Consider the following 17,586-nt stretch of genomic DNA (forward strand, 5'->3'; position numbering starts at 1 on the left):
GACAGAAGAATGGACGGTGATATGAAACACATTCATGTGTATTGATTGTGTTGGACCCATTAAAAGTGATTGCTATTTGCTGAACAAAGCAATCCACATTCAATAGTTTCCTCTATTACATGGGTCATGGAGCCGCAATGATTGAAACAACAAAAACAACATCCTTATTTAAGCCTTTCTAACTCGCTAAGGATGAAAAGCTTAATGATGAGAATGTTGAATTGCTCTGAGAAAATCATCTCATATGAGGTTCTAGCAGATGCTGAAGAATGTGCATTTGCGGTGAGAAGATTGTGTAGCTGTGTTTGAAGTTTTTGCATTTTGTCTAAAATTATCCAAAACCTATAATTATGAAAGAAACATTTAACTTACAAATTCTACTTTTTCAATTCAGTTTCAGTTCAGGTTTATTTATATAGTGCTGAATCATAAGAAGTCACCTCAATGCATTCAAGGCCCTGCAATAATAATTATTACAATAAAGCTGGTCAGTCCATTACCTTAAACCAGATTAAAAGAAATTCTTTAGGTTTGTGCTATCATTTTGTTGTATATTAGACATTGTGAGCATGCTGGCATGCTAAAATTAGCACTGAGCTCGTGGCGCTAAGATGTGATGTAGCCTCAGAGTGGTGCTTCTTGTTTATTTTACATTTTGATGCCAGTCCAGTTGTCAATACTGAATTTTCTGTGAAATTGTTACTATTTCAACTGAGATAAGGAAGGAAAATTGGCAGGTTTTGTCACCCCAATGCATTGAATACTGTGGTTCTGTCAGACACCGCTGCCATTGCTGAGATATGAACAACCTTTCCCTTGCTGGAAATATTAGATGATTGCACTCTCTTTTCACTTTCCCTTTAACTGAGTGGTTAGGTTTTGACACCAAAGCTGTTGGCAAAGTTTAGCAAAGGATTGTGGCTTTCATAAGATTAACCTTGCAAAGTGACACTTTACAGCCTTCTAAAAGTGACATGAAGTGGCCAAGTGTGCATGCATTTACATTAGGATTGAAACCTGTCTTCCTATTATTTTTCCATAAATACATTGTATTTATCACAGATGCATAAGTGAGAAATGCCAGTGGCTTTCACAAAACAGTAAGTATATGCTATTGTTTTATCACTCTATATTTCCCTTTGTCATAATTTAACAACCAGAAGGACTAAAACACAAACACAGAAGCTAAACCAGTGTTTAGGATGGTTAGACAGCAGGTCAAGCACAAAGCACCACAGGCCATGTTCACCACCAACAGGTTTGAAGCTGTAATGAGAAACTGTGGATATCGGCCAGGCAGGTGAGTATTCTGCTAGTTAAAGTCCTTTCCTTTCCAAGCAGGAGTCTGAGAGAGAACTCCAAATAGGCAGCTAGAATCAAATCCAACGCAGGATACTGGGAAGGGAGACGCAGAAACAGAATAAGTATCTAACAACTGAATACAAAACACTCTCTGAGAGCCTGATGTTGCCACTTGAAGAAGCTAGATTGATCTGGTAAAGAGTGGATGAATGAATCATTCCTTAAATACACAGCGGTGATGTGGAGATAGCAGAAAGTGCACGGAGGTGGATCAACCAGCGGCTGATCGAAAGGCCTGCCTCCGGGCGGGACCTCAGAGGAGCAGGGAGGATCTTGCACCTGAAAGGAGATAGAAGAGAACTTGAGAAAGAGGTACATGTAAAGAAAGGAAGAGGAAGTAAGCACTGTCAGGCCATGACACCTGTATGCTTGTGATAATCTTTATAGTTACAACAAATGTGTTTTCAAATCCTCTTTCTAAATCCAACATTATGAAAAAACAGCCATAAAACTCACAATTTCTTAAATGTTCAAAACTGTGTCGTGAGGTAGTTTAACATTAAAGTTATTTATGAACTGCCTGAAGTTCATTCATTCCCAGAGAAGTCTGTAAATATCATTGTAAAAGGATTAAAAGTGGGCAATGTTGTTTTAGTATTTCTTACCTTGTGCATTAGATGTGTTTATACATCCATGTTAGCACTCATGAGCGCAGACAGGCATACTAATTGGGACATGAATATTTTACATGCTTTTTTGTGTAGCTGTCATTTATTTTTGTATAAATACATGCATGTGCATAGTAGGTTAAAGCTATTAGAGCACTTACCGGACCTCTACATAAACCCCAAAGCTATGGAATTTCATATATTATCAGCCCATTACAGAAATCAGTGTAGAGTAGCTGTCTCCTCTCAGAATGGAGACAGCACATGAGAAGATTCATTAGCTCTTTCATAATCAATCATGTCCTTTGGCAGCAAGGAAAGGCCATGCTTATCGGCTATGTGTTCTGTCTGCCGTCCAGAAGACACAGGTTCCTAATTTGTTACTACCAGGATGGACTTCACCAAGGAAACAAAGTTTTAAATATGGTCCAATAGCACTTTAAGTAAAAATAAATTCTTTTTTATTTTCTCATTAGCTGCGTGGAGCAAAATTTCCCACTGGAAAATTATAAATACAGTGTATATTGTGTCTGTCTTCATTGATTAGCCTCATCATAATGAGGTAAATGTCTGGTAAATATAAAGTCTCTAGTACTGTAGAGAGGTAATACCCACTTTTTTCATCATGAATCAATATAAAAAAAACAACATAAAAATGATATTCAAGTTAATGCTGCAATAGAATGACTGCTGCAAAAAATTTCTTAAGGTTAATGAAGTATAGAATATTGCATGTAATGATTTAATGTAACTAAACAAATAGAGCTCATAAAATGGCAAAATGGCTTGTAAATTGTTATTGGCAAGCAGCGGGGGTGTTGTAAAGAAAGCATCTGTTGCGGCTAATATGTTGCAACTTGGCGTCTTGTTGTTGTCACAAAGTAATGAAACTTGTAATTACTGAAAATAGATACAACTAAAATGTAACACGTTTAAACACCTCTCTTAATGGTTTTACTTTTTTTTTTTTGTAGGAAATATTCTTGGCACAATTGACTCTTCTGTTGAAAGGCTATCTGTTAGGCACCTGACTTCAAAGTATGTCCCTCCCAACAAGTGCTCTAAAAACACCAAAAATGCTGCACTGCACTGAATGATCACTTCTAAAGGAGAACTCGATAAGCTTTGTCTCGTTTGTCACTTCTTCTCCTTTTTCCACCCTCCCCTCTCCATTTACCGCTCTCCCTCGACTAATGGAGTGATGATTTGGAAAGTATTATGTGGCTCAAAATTGGCTCAGTGAGCTCCACACAACTGCATGGCCAGCTCTTTGATGGATATCCCTGTTCTGATTGCCTTTGCTCAGTGCCATAAAAGGAATCTTTTAGCAGTGCCCCTTACAAGTCTAAGAGACTGATACTGAGATCAGGCTTTCTGGCTACTGTAGGGGTATCAGCAACTGGATAATGAAACTCCCTTCCAGACTCATGACTCGTGTATGCATGTTCTCAAGAAAGTGCACATGCACGTACGCAATAAACTCAACTGTTTCAAGACTTTCAGCTTCTCTCTCTCAATTGCTAGGTCTGGAGGTGGGGATGGATATTGGGCTGTGCTACAGGACAAGAAGGAGAGATTGGAATAGGAGCGAGTTTGAAAGAGTAATTTCACTGCTGGTTTGTCAAACACCTCCATAGTCAATCTCAGCAGCCTTATCGGCACATGAAGAAGCTCCTCTCTGTCACTTTCCTCTTCATCTTCTTTCTAACGAGCTGCTGAATTGCATGTGTCATGACCACTATTATACAGAACATCTGTTATGCATTCTTTTTTTTATTATGCAATATTAGAATTGGAATAATATACATGATCAGTATGTGCTCTGAAAAAATGAAAGTTGAAACAGAGGGAATTTGGGGTTATAATATAGTGTGTATCTATATATGTGTATATATGATTGTGTATATAAGATTTCATCAGTGTGTAAATGTGTGCCTGGAGTATTTCTCATTTTCAAATAATAGTATAAATCTTTTACACAATATTTTATGTGAGATGAATGTGCCTCGAACTTGTCTCTCAAATATTCAATGAAAACACAGATTCTGTTATATTTCCTTGCCTCGTGTTACACAGTTGCATTAAAGTTAATGATTCTGCACAGAGATTTTCTCTGAATTAGATAGTCTTCACACTTTTTATGCGTAATGTCAGGAGATTGTGGCCATGCTAAATGCTTTAGCTCCGTTCACTCTGCAAACCCGTCTTGGCTACATTGGTTGCTCGGCAGAGTGGCTGTAACTGAGCACAGAACATGATGCCTTTCCACAAGTCATGTCATTTACATTATCTCAGGGGGATGTTAAAAAACAAACAAACAAGCAAAGCACAGTATATTAAAAAAAAGAGCACTGGCTAAGAGCAGAAACTCTCCAGCCTATACACACCAGCACCCAATCACTTCAAGCCACACCCACTTCTGCAACAAATCAAACAATTGCAGAAAATGAACAGGTAGTCTTGTTAGTAATATGTACTTTTAGAACCCTTCAAAGAAGTTTTTTTTCAGTACCACTTGACAATCCACTCACAACAGGGTACTGACTAACAGGAGTTTCGTCCCTCTTTTTGCTGTTGTGCAAGCGCAGTGGGTATTTTTCTTTGTCTTCAGAAATCAGACAAAGAACCATAATCAGTCTTCGATCTAGCCATAAATCATTCAGTGCACTGATGCACGCCAGCAGTTTGAGGAATCATTTCCTCGCAGCCTAACAAGATTATACATAAACTTGCTGTAAGATGTTTTACTTGAAGGTCGACAAGGCTAAGAAAATAGTTTGCTCGGATGAAGAATTTCAAGTGTATTCTTTGTTTTTGTAGATTTCAGCTGCTAATTTTGCAGCTCTTTTGTTAACTTTTCACTTGCTTTTGCTTTGATTGCAGACACACATCAAGGAGCAGACCAGTCTGAATTTCACTGCACATCAATTCAAAGTGAATTGATGTTTGACAAATGTTTCAGCCCATGCATGTTTATTTTTGACACACATTGGATACTAAATTATGTTGTGCCTCCGCGATCCATGTATTCCTGGGTTATCAATAATTTTATATGTTGTTCGGTTTTAGACTCACACATTTTTTATGATTAAGAAAACAAAAAGAGGTGGATAAAATAATATATTTTTCATTTATTTTGATAAATGTAAATATTCAGCTGTGGCTCACTGAATGTAGTTGCCAGGCACTCGAATTCTGGCATATTGTCAATAAAAGAAAATGACATAAATGACTGGACAATGATTGTAAGATTCTCACCTGCACACTCGGAAAAATAAAACAAAAAAATGAGAGGATATTGCTGGTCATGCAATATTGGCCAGAATCCCCTGTTGATCTCTGAATCACACTCAGTCACTTAGTTTTGAATAGGACAAAAAAAAAGAAAAGAAAAAATCAACAACAACAAAAAACCAACCTGTAAGACAGACACTTAAAATCTTGTGGCAGTTGTTCCCCTCGAGTTAAGAGTGAGTAATCATCCGGTCCATCATTTCTTTTTTGCACAGAACCACAACGTATGACTTGGAGTTGCTGACTCCCCTCATAACTGCTTCACACTCTGCCGAAAACCTCTGCAGTGTCTCCTGAACAGTATGATGTGATGAAGGTACGGGAGCCGCATCTTCAAAGAGCAGAAGCAATTCTGAAGTCTTCGAGCTAGACACTCTCATCTGCATTGCTGCATCTCGAGATCTTATCAACAGAAATCATAAGCAGGACCAGAGACAAGGACAACTCTAATGGAGCCAAACACCCACAGAAAACATGCTTAACTTCCTGCCAAGAATAGTAAGACACGGCTTTCATTCCAGCTATTTAATGACAGCACATTTTCATTCACAGGGTGTCAAATACTGCCATTTTGTCAGAACCGCTGTCATCTCAAAATATGCAAGAAGTGCCATCTAGCTTGACACCCCAGGTTATGGCAATGGTGAGACAGATCGCTCACTCTCAATTTTTTTTTATATGATGCTGATAATGGATCTATTTGTGCTCCATTAAAATGCACTGGGTAAGCACAATAACACAATGGGTATTTTTCATTGTGTAGGGTCAGTGTTTTGAAATAGCATATTTTAACCCAGTCTTTATTGCCCAAGTTATTATTATTATTAGTAATAATTAGAAAAACAAACTTAAAAGGCCACAAAATACTTCTTTTTTTTTATGTTTTAAATCAAGACCATTCTCTGGGCATTAGGAGACCATATGGGTATCTCTACCACTTTTCATAAATCCTCAAAACATGTGTTGACTGAAGTGCAATCCTTTGCAATGTCTAATTTATTTAGCAATAAATAAAATGAATGCGGACATTTTTGGCCTTAATGTAAAAACAAAATGTCCAGGAAGAAATAAAAACAGCTTTGACATTGAACGTCGCCATTCATTACTGAGTCTATTCAACTGGATTTGAAAGAATTTTCTTAATTTTATGCGGTGTTCAGCTTTCATTGTTTATTACTCTCCCCCTGACCGAGGGACCGGTGGTTCTAATCTTTCAACTGCTACATGAAAAATGATTGAAATCAGTCTGAAGTCAGCAGATTTATGTATGCAGCTGTAATAGGAAATGTATCTACATGCAGCTGTCATCAAGCCACCTTTATGCCTGAGTGTACCAATTAAACATAACAAGGTATGTAGCGATTCACCTGTTTGTATTATCGGCCTCAGCAGACTCAGCAGACTGCTGACTGGAAACGTGAACTCCAGCAAGCACACAGACAAGTTAATGTTTTCATCAATTCAGAAGATATTATATTGACTTAGATTAATTTCTCAGAAGACTCTAACCTTAGCTGGAAGTGCTTCTTGTCTATTCCTATCTTCAATTTGATTTTGAACCTACTTCTGTAAACAGAATTATGTCCCCACAACATGAGCAATACAAGTACACAAACACACAAAGAGCAGAATGTTGTAAACAGTTCGCTTCTAAAGAATTAATTCAAAGTGTCAACAGACGTTGGGGCATGATAGTGGGTCAGTATTACGCTGGCTAAAGAAGATGCAGCCGTTTAATCCTCATTCCCAAACACGCATCCACAATCCATTATAACCCCAAACAAAAGTGCAGGTGGATGCATTCACTCAGCTGTGAGTTAGGGTTAAATTTTGGCAAACCTTTGAGGAAAGATGGACCTTTTGGGGTATTTCTGTTTCTGCTTAGCAGCATTTACAGAATCATGCCGCTCTCCTCCAGCTTTTAAAATTCATCCATTCCTATAATTACTTTTAGTTTAAATTAGAAAAATCCAGGTTGCATTGAACTATCAAAAGTGCATTTATTTTCACTCAGTTTCAAAGAAGCCTTAGAGAAAGGTGTTTCCAATCTTAAAGCCTATTGAATACCCATTTATGCTATTGATTATGTGTCACCATGTGGCTTGAACCCAACTCTCACATCTCACCAAAGTATTTCCTCAAAAGGTTGTCAAAGAGTTGCCACAGCACTCAAGTTAAACCGGAATTTAAACAAATTTCATCAACGACACAGATGGCCTTTCGAATCAAACATTCCCCCTTGGCAAAAGTAAAAATGAAAAATGCACAAGCCTGTACATGACAATGTACCTGCAGGCCCCCAATTTTACTGACCATGCGCACTAAATGTGCCTGTCACAGTCATTGTGAATAAATGCTGTTATCATCTGTTGGCAACAAGGAAGTTGCCTGCAGCTAAGGCAGACACGGAGACAAAACAAAATATTATCCTCCCACAAAGAGCCTGAGGCAGGCAGAAAACACAACACCCGCGGTCATACAGAACGTGTAAATATACTTATTAATAGCTATGCATTGACACTCATGTATATGTACAGTAATGCTCATATTTCCACTGCCCTCCATACACATGTTTTATAACAGCATGGACAGAATGTGGCAAGATTGATGTAAAGCCCAATGATGCAGGTAATATATTATTCATGTTCATATGTTGGGGGGGATTTTCTTATTTCTGAATTCTGGTCTTTTGCCTCCGTGGATTATGCAACATGTACATTTAGACTCAACAGAAAAAAAGACCTAAAGATTATCCAAAATTCTCAGACTACCAAAGTGTGTTCACAGGAGATGGTACTGCAGTAGATGGTTTTATTATTTGTAAAAAAAAAAATGTTTATAAAAATGTTTATAAAACTGCAGGGAAAGGATCAACAAAGATTTCACATTCCGGATGTTGAGTTTGTTCCACCCGTGGAGGGCCAGAAGAAACAAGAGTCTCAACTGAGATTAGAAGCAACAAAAGTTAAGAGTTAACGTTTACCATGGCATTATCAAAACCTAAGGTTGTTGGCCAGCACTGGAATCTTTACCTGGATTTCTACCACTACAAGAAGCTTAGTCTTGTCCAGACTGAGATTTATGATGCCAACATGATAGCAATTTTTGATAGCAATATGTGGTCTCTCATTTTCTACTGGAAAGGTCTAAAAAGGGGGATATTCCTCTGTAAAATAAAGCGGGAATTCATTTGGTGGTCTTTGAATTCTTTATCTGGAATTGCAAAGCTAAACATAAACTTCCCAGAAGCCAAATATTTCTGCATTAAATTAATAAGCCTTTTTTATTCTCTTATTAAGCTTCTTGAAAAAAGAGAGGATTTTAAATAGAGGGAGGATGTTGGTGTTGATGGACAGGTCCATAAAACACAGAGGTTAAACAGAAGTTGACTTCCTTAAACAGTCACAGTTCTTAAGATAATCAAAACTATGACAATGCAGTGACCTTAACAAACTCAAATGACGATATACACAAACTCACACAGTTATAAAATATTTTCTGCTATTATTATTAATACCTGCACTCTCATTCTCTCATTCACCGATGCTTGTGTTCACAGAACTGAGAAAATTTATTGCATGTGGGGAAAAAAACGAGTGCACAGCTATTGTGGTGCTCAGAGTAAACATGAGGCTTCTATCTAAAGGAGAGCCCCTATTTTAGTGTGAATTACTGTTGCATCAAATAATGCACATTTATCGGAGTATTCATGACTTTGTCATTACTGTTAAGTCTTAACAGCATGCATTTAAAATGATCTAAGGCCTTTGTCAGCCGGATAATATCCTACTCCAATCATGTTTGTATCACTGAATGGATCGCTTGGCTCCATGTCATCAAATGCAGTGTGACAGTTAACATAATAGGCGTGCAATACTAGACTATATCATTTGCCAATTAATTAATCCAATAGAGCCTAGCTAGACCTATTAAATCCTATTCTAATTAATCAGATGCCACCAGGATACTCTGTCACTTACCCCAAATTTGAAGGATAATTACCCAAATGGAAGCCAGTAATGTCACTGCAGAGATTTTTTCCTAATGATATCTGCTTTTGAAAAGGGAAATGAGGCATGTTCCTGCATATTTTCAGTATAGAAGTGACAGATTTACTAGGGTACTGATAAATCATGGCTAAACCTTGTGAACGGTAACAAATCTGCATATAGAAACTCTGGTAGGTATCAGGATGACTTTTACAAGTACAGGAGTGGGAGGCATATTTTTTTCTGTCAATGCAAGGATGCAATTTGGTTTTTATATCAGTAACTCATATTGTGTAAAATTTGGCCATAAGGCCCAAGGCTTAAACTTCTTAAAGTGGTCTGGTTGTCCACAGGGAAGAGAGGAATCCCATAGAGTTAAAAGAAGACCAGGAACTAGGGTGAATATTAAGAGTGTTGTCATCTTCTCCTCTTGCACACAGTATGAGAGAAAGTTCTTCAAGTACGAACTTCCAGTGAAAGGATAAGAGAAGAACATAGCAATTTTGGGGCAGCATGAGAGAAAGTGAAAAGGGACAGAGGGCAATAACATACAAAAATGAATATTAGTTTATTACACTGGGCCAACTTTCCAGAAGGCTAATATCCAGCTTTTACTTAATTATACACAGATTCATGCTTGTGCTTGTGTGACTTTTCCTGGTGTTTCCTTCTTCACTCAATATTTGTGAGATCCTTTATTTTTGGACACAATATTAATGAATTCACTGTGTGGAGTTAATGTCAATATACATGTATGACAGCTATACCACGACCCACTGCTGTTGCAGTAATTCCCTCCATATAAATCTCCTTTATATTCGTTTTCTTTTGCATAATGGTCACTGAAATGGACAGTTCATCTTTAAATATAGTTCTGAGATTTTCTTTTTAGTTAATTTTTTTTCTGCCTGTGGTGTAGAGCTACAAAATATGGATAATGAACTTAATGGATATTTGCCAGTCAGTAGCACAGCTTTTTAAATCTCATTCAAGGTCTCTTCGTGTCTCGCTGTTTCATGTGTGTTCTCCTGCTAATTATTGGTAGTTTGAGTTTAATAATAAATCAGACTGACCTCCTCTTAAAAACTATGATGCTCAAGAGATCTTGTTGTTCTCATTTGCAAAGAGTACCTCTTTGCAGGTAGATTTTTAAGTGTGTTTCTGCTAATTGGCTCCCCTTTGAACAACCGCATCCACTAATGACTGTCTTGCAGGCACAGCTGGAGTAGCTGACACAGGCACTGGGTTCAATAGTGGTGCTCAGAGCAGCCAAAACAAATGGCAGAACAGTCGCTAGTAGGTGTTTAAATGTTCAGCATACTTGCAGGCAAAATTGTCGCCTTACAGATCCTTCAGATGCTGGATAATAACTAGTTTGTGTTGGCTACAATGATACGGTTTTATTTCATTTTGAATTTGTGAGCAGATTTTGCAGATGAATACTATTTTTTTTTCTCTAACTTTTTATTTTGTACTTTTGAATACTGATTTTTAACACTGTTTATTTAGATAAATAAAGACAGACAGATGGACACACAGCCCATTGACCCTACAGCCTCCCCACAGACCTGTTTAAACACTGAATTCTAGACAGCAAAAACACAAAGCACTGCCCACATCTCTTAGATGTACTCTTTTATTTTCAATAGGAGTAACCACAATCTACTCTCAGTGGTACATAGACAGGATGCTGAGGCATGTGTTTGTTGAACAGGGAGAAGGAGAAAAGAAACAGAAAAACAGAATAGTGTTTTTTGGTTGTTGTTGTTTCTTTTAACACCCCTTAGTCGTGAGTAGCTTGCTTTCAATGCAATAAAACAAGAAAAAAACCCAACAAAAACACAGATAATCACTCTACTAGTCTATTCTGTGAGATAGCTAGTATATAATTTGGGGTATTATTTCTACAGGGTTTTTTTTCCTATGCATTCTTTGTGGGAAGAGATCCGAGTCAGACACAAATGTAAAAAAAAAAAAAAGCAATACAGAGCAGCTATGGACATAGTCTCATGGGGTAGGTCTGGTCATGAAAAAAAAGAGTTTCTTTCTTAGTGCAATGTAAACTTTAGGCCATATTTTAAAGCAGCAGGCCTGGAGCTTGTGTAAATCTGCCCCACTGCAGGGCGGCATTATAATCATAAAAAAGTCTTTAATCTATGTGCAAGACCACGAAGGCTGCATACCTGACCAAGACTGACTCCAGAGATATCCCAGGTTGGTAAAACTATCAAAAACCTCTGCTGTGACAGCTGTCACAGTTGTTGACTCCAGAATGTCACTGATAGACTTTCATTTCCTACCCATTCAAAGTTTCTGTCCACTGTTATTCCATATGCTAACTTATACATATATTTATTCTGTGGTTCATATCTCACTAAGGTTCATGTTGAAATATACAATGTTGCAGATAGTCAACAATTCACTCATTGAAATTCTGAGTCTGTGGTAGAGGTTGTGCTTATTCTCCCATAACATGATTAATCTATAATGTTACCTCAGGCTGTGTATTTGGAAGAGAGACTCTTGCTTATTCACCTCTAGTGCTGCAGATACTTATTGCTATTCCCTGCACATTTTTTTGACAATGGATTTTCAACTTGTCTCAAATTTAACCCTGCTCCAAATTGGTGCAGGAGCTAATATTCAGGAGCACAAAGGGATGGACAGAACCAGCTTGGCAGTGACAGACCCTTCAGTCAAGTCATACTGTTAGAGCATATTCTCTAGCAATTTTTCTGTTAATGTAGCAGTCCTACTATATTATAAATCAATATTTCTGTGGCTTTGGACCACTGGTACTGCTCTTTTTGCATTCCTCATTGGTAATACCAAGGACATTAACATACTCTGTGTATGCTGGCTGCTGCTATAACTGGTCTAATTATGTTGATGTACAGTAAATTTGATTGTGTGCGGCTGTCTCTGTCCAATTCTTTTTGCAAACTCTAGTTGTGTTAGGCTAGAGGCTAATGAAGTGATTAAACTCAGACTTATTTTACAGCACATGAAATAAGTTATCAAGTTCTGGCTCCATGTACAAGGCTAAGGGCAAACACAATAGCCACAGTTAGTAATTACCTATTACTGTGTTTGAATAGAACACTATTAAATGTTCTTGGACTTAAATGCAAATGTACAATACCACTAATAGTACTGCAAATCTATGAAGACAGAGAGCAATTACACAGAAGCAAAGTATTAGCAACCAGTTTGAACAGTTTGAACGGAACTGGCTGTGTATTTACATATATAATACCATTGCTGCATATGGACTACACCACAAGTCCCAAGGGGTCCCCAAGTCCCAATGGGAGAAACCATCAAAGGTGGTTGAGAACAACGGGGCTAGGGTCCTGCGGGACTTCAAGTTGCAGACAGACAAGCAGCTGCTGGCCAACCAACCAGACACAGTGATGCTTGACAAGGAGCAGAAGAGCGCGCTTGTGATAGATGTGGCAATCCCAGTGGACAGCAAGATAAAAAAAAAAGGAGGAGCACCAGGGGCTGAAAGAACAACTGGAACAGATGTGGAAGGTGAAGTCTAATGTAGTCCCAGTGGTAATAGGAGCATTAGGAGCAGATTCCAGCAGAATCCAGGGACTACAACAGAGCGCTCTGTCCAAATGAGTGCAGAATGCAGGATGCAGGAAATGAGGCAGCAGAAAAGATCGATGTAACCACTGTGACATCACCTGCTGGTTAGTGAGTTCTGTCTTGAAGCCTTCAGCTGAGTGTTTTGAAGCTAGATAAGATGAGTGAGGAATTAAATCAAATGAGAAACGGAATGACACTGCAAGCCTTTGCCATAGCAACAAAGGAGCCTTGTCTGAAAATATACTCTTCTTTATTGTCCCCCGTGACTCTGATTACCTAATTTAAGTGTTAATTGTAACAATATAATGTTTTTTGTAACATTATGTTGCATTATTATATTACATTCACCTCATTAGGAAAGTGTTAGCTGAATATTGATCTTTTTTTTCCATGGACTTCTCGACAGTTAGACCTCACTTTGCAGCCAGAGGAGTTGCCCCTCCCCGACTATTAGAAAGAAAACAGTTTGAGTTTTGGCCACACTTTTTCACCCCTAGAAGTTATGCACATCTTTTATACACAGTCTGTGCCTCAAAATCAAATACAAGATTCAATATAAACAATTTATCATGCAAGAATTTTGCTCTGGGGTTTTGATTAAAAAAGTATACTTTTTATTATTTTGGAAACAGGAAAAAAAATGTTATTCATAGATAGTTCATGGTAAATGGTAAATGGCCTGTATTTATATAGCGCTTTACTAGTCCCTAAGGACCCCAAAGCGCTTTACATATCCAGTCATCCACCCATTCACACACACATTCACACACTGGTGGTTCAGGGTGGAGCAAGTAGTTATGTATTCATGACTAACAGCAGTTGTTCTGGCTTTGACACATTTGAATGTGACAGCTTCTCTCAATCTAAATTCACTTTTTGGCTTTCTTCCAATAAGGAAGAGAAAAAAAAATCTGTCTTTCCTTTTCACTCCATTGCTCATAGCCATAAACATTAATGAGTCAGGTTTGTGTGACAATGAAATTCCACCTTCATTGCTGAAGAGCAGGCGTGACCTACCCACCAATGTCTCGGTAACAGTTTGCAGCAGTTTTGAGACTAACATAAGTTGACACCCATGGAGGTGCACGAGGTGCACTGCTGAAGTGAATTTAAAGGAACAAAAACAATGAGTTGCAAAGGATTTTTGTTTTAATTTGGAGAATAATCATTAGGAGACATTTTGGACCAACAGAGCAGGTATGAATCAACTGCATAATGAACCCAAAAATATGAACGATTATCCACTGAATGGCCTACTTTCTATGAAAAAGGTATTTTCTCTTTCATATTAATCTACTTTCCAATGCATGGAACTTGCCAACCGGTGGCTCAAAACAACACTCTGCGCTTCTCATGAAAATATCTCATAAATACCTTTCTATATGCAGAAAATATATATTAGAGGATATACATTATTTTCAACACATCTGCATTAAATGGTAATAGCTAAAACACTCTGTAACAACAGTACTCTCACTTATACTTAAATATCCCCACCAAATGGCTTGTCTTGTTTGACAATTTACCTATAAACCAGACACAACACAATTTCTTAATATGATATTAATTTCATGTGCGGAAGAATACAGCCACAGGATGTTTTTAAGGTTCATATCCAGAACTTGCTTGATTTAGCATTGATTAAGAACTTGTTAATTATTCTTTTTAATCATCTTATCCGTAAAAAACGATATACATGCTATTGGGCAGCAGCTTCATTGCACCTTACTGGTGTCAGTCAGATTGAACACATCCTGATTATTCTTATGCAGATTTTTCTCGAGTTGCACATCATGTATCACCCCCTCACCCCCCACCCCAACAGAAGAGCAGAATGAAAGAGAGGGGCAGATTTGCACCACAAGCACTCATAATAAACAAGAATGTACAATGAATGAAGCCTTTTTGAGACATATGTGACATGGCAGTTTAGCCAGTATTTAAAATGAATAATTTATTGATGAAATCTCAGCAACATATTGCTTCATAGATCAGTGAAATTAAGAGATGCATTTCTCTGCTGGGACCTGATGAAATTTTTATGGTTTTTTTGGATGCCTGTCATCTTAAAGCACAAATTTCAAGGTTAATCTTTCAGATTTGATCCCCTTGAAATGTGCCCAGATTGATCTACTGTGCTGTGGAAACTGTAATTGGGATCAAAGAGCAATAATTGATTCTTACAGTGTGTTCCTCCCCTTGTTGTCAAAGCAGCTGCTCATATACAAAAAAGGGAAAGAAAAATCTGATATATGTCACTAAGATGTGGGCTAACATTCATCACATATTCAGGCATAAATATCTATACCCTGAGCAGTAAAAAGCCTTTTGGGTTCACTCCAGCCTGTTTCCTAATGACATGGCAATAGAGCAGTGAAATATGACCATCACTCATAAAAAGCGACATAAATCGTTAGGAAATGATTGAGATATTTTGTGCTACAGCAGGTGCAGTATCTATAGATGGCCAGTAGGGGTAGTGTGTGATTTTAGTTAAAAACGTTGGAGGCATGTGAATTCACCCCTTGCCTGCAATTAAACTGAAGAACGTATAAAGGCGAGCTGAGGGGTTGCGGGGTGTTTAAAACAGCCACTCCCTTATTACATATTGTTTCTAAGAATGTTGCATCCTGGAAAGAATCAGACAGATATAAATGTGCAGTGTTTGCTCTTCACTTGACTGTCTGTCCGGTGCAGTTCAGTGAAGGAGCTGTCCACTGCTGGTGGTGCTGAAACTTTGTTTTTTTGCGCCTCTGACAGACTTAACCAAACAATTAAGAGATATTTCCGTTTTTATTACATCCACGAGAAATATCCTTTAATTGTAAGATTATGCCTATCTAGAAATCTTCTGCCACGAGTTCCTCTTCTTTATAGCTCTGCAAACGCCGTGCATTGCTCACTGATGTGTGTAAGGCTACCCAATAAAAATTACTCCCACCCTTTAGAGTGATTCGTGTCCTAAAAATTCGCTCCAACACTTTGACCTCGGCTTTATATATAAAAAACACACACCCATAGAGTCAATTATGCAGAAGCAATATTCAATTAACCGAACAAGCCAGGCTATAAGAAAGCGTTAGGTTTGTTTTCTGTTTGCTCCTGTGCGGAATGCTCCTCCGTCAACTCCATCCAGCTGTTCTTTGGCTCAGACAGGCGTTGTGGCTTCTGCCACGTCTGTCTCTCATCCATCAGCCCTCGCCGAGGATCACAGTGTGTAAATCCTTTTCTCTGGCACATCAGCTGCGCTCCGTCGTCGCTGAAGTATGGTGAAAATGTGTCCCAGTCGTTCTGGTCTTTCACATTTTCCCCGAAAACGACAACTTCTCCAAAAGTAAACTGTTCACACCGCCGCCAAATATGTACGCTGACTTTTGCGTGTCTGCTTTTGTCGCGTTGTTTTATTTCTTTTCTTTTTTTGTAAGTAAGGCATATCTTGTCAAGGGATTATTTTTTTCTTTGCCTGTTTTAACCTCCAGTCGTGTGTTTAATTATCGCCTCTCCACGCGTCTTTCTCCGGCTAGTCCAACTCATTTCTACCCGGCTTGTCGAAAAAAGCACCCGAGTCGTGAAGTCTCTGCAGTCACGTGATTAAGACAGGACTGAAGAGAGTGATTTTTTCTCTCTCGGAGTGTGTATGTGAGCGTTTCTCCGTGTGTTGTTGGAGGGGTGTCCCTCCTCCGCATATTTTGCTGCTTGCCATGCTTTAGACGCCGGAGCGCAGGGAGAGAGGCGAGAGTGAGAACGCCGGTCTCTCTCACAGGGCTACCTGTCTTTTTAGGCTTACCTCGAGTCCCCGTCGGTTCGCCCTGGTCTTTTTGAGCCCACCTTCCTGCGGTCGGCTTGTTTTTGTTGGTTTAAAAAAGAGCAAGAGAGGAAGAGAGAGAGCGAGAGAGAGAGCGAGAGAGAGAGAGAGAGAGAGAGCGAGAGAGACAGAGAGAAAACTGTGGTCATTTCTGTAGGGTCTACGCGGGTCTGGTCTATCAGGAGGAGGATCGCGGTTCTGTTTGGCTCTGGGTTTTGATCATCTTTCTTTCTTTTTTCTTTTGGGTGCTCCATTTGGACAGTACAGGACAGCCGAGCAGAGCTTGGATGAGCCGCCTCACTAAAATCCCGAGATGGAGTTGCTGCTGATCTGCCTTCCCCTGTGGATATTGCAATGCAATTCGGCCAAAGCGGACTCAATCATACATATCGGTAAGCGTCCGGCAAAAAACAAAAGAAAAAACAAAACATGTTTGGGTTGGTCAAGTGTAAAGGGGTGCGGGAATAAAGGTCAGCCAGCTTATACTGCCGAGATCACAAGATGTTGGTGAGAGGGCGGGATAAATAGAGTGTATTCAGCTTCATCCTGCGTTTAAGAAACACTTTGACTCTCCGGCGAGTTGAAAAGTTGGTGTTTTGTAAATGACCAATCACCCGACCCTCATTGCTTCAACTGTTTTGTTCATATTATTTATTGGTATTTATTCTATTTAGCACAGACATTTCTGTCACTTTTCGACGACAGATTGCTGCATTCATGTTGTCTTCACATCTTAACCACACCACTGCCTGCCTTTGAACCGCAGTCCTGTACAAACCCCCCCCCAAAAAAACCCAAAAACCAAAAAGAAAAAACGATTTACAGTAAGCAGAAAGGCCTGTTTCAGTGAAACTGTGAAATAATAATGATAAAAACACTAATGTGCAATAGACAAACCGCTGAGGCTTTTTTTAGACCAAGCTACCTCTTGTGT

At 38.7% G+C, this 17,586-nt stretch overlaps 1 protein-coding gene across 2 annotated transcripts in view; it reads left to right on the top strand.

Moving 5' to 3' along the window:
* Positions 1-16,273: 16,273 nt before the first annotated feature.
* The window catches only part of grid1a (glutamate receptor, ionotropic, delta 1a), a 307,772-nt gene continuing 306,459 nt past the window's right edge, over positions 16,274-17,586 (top strand). For both annotated transcript variants that reach the window (XM_086259143.1, XM_086259144.1), the window contains exon 1: positions 16,274-17,044. In XM_086259143.1, coding sequence (XP_086115269.1) covers positions 16,966-17,044 — 79 coding nt within the window. In that variant the 5' untranslated portion in view covers positions 16,274-16,965. The remainder of the gene's footprint in view (positions 17,045-17,586) is intronic.

This window comes from Aulonocara sp. 'chitande type north' Nkhata Bay, linkage group LG13, assembly GCF_057382095.1.
Source record: "Aulonocara sp. 'chitande type north' Nkhata Bay isolate Kocher_YH1m ecotype deep benthic linkage group LG13, A_spYH_male_GT1.1, whole genome shotgun sequence".
In the NCBI taxonomy this organism is placed as follows: domain Eukaryota; kingdom Metazoa; phylum Chordata; class Actinopteri; order Cichliformes; family Cichlidae; genus Aulonocara; species Aulonocara sp. 'chitande type north' Nkhata Bay.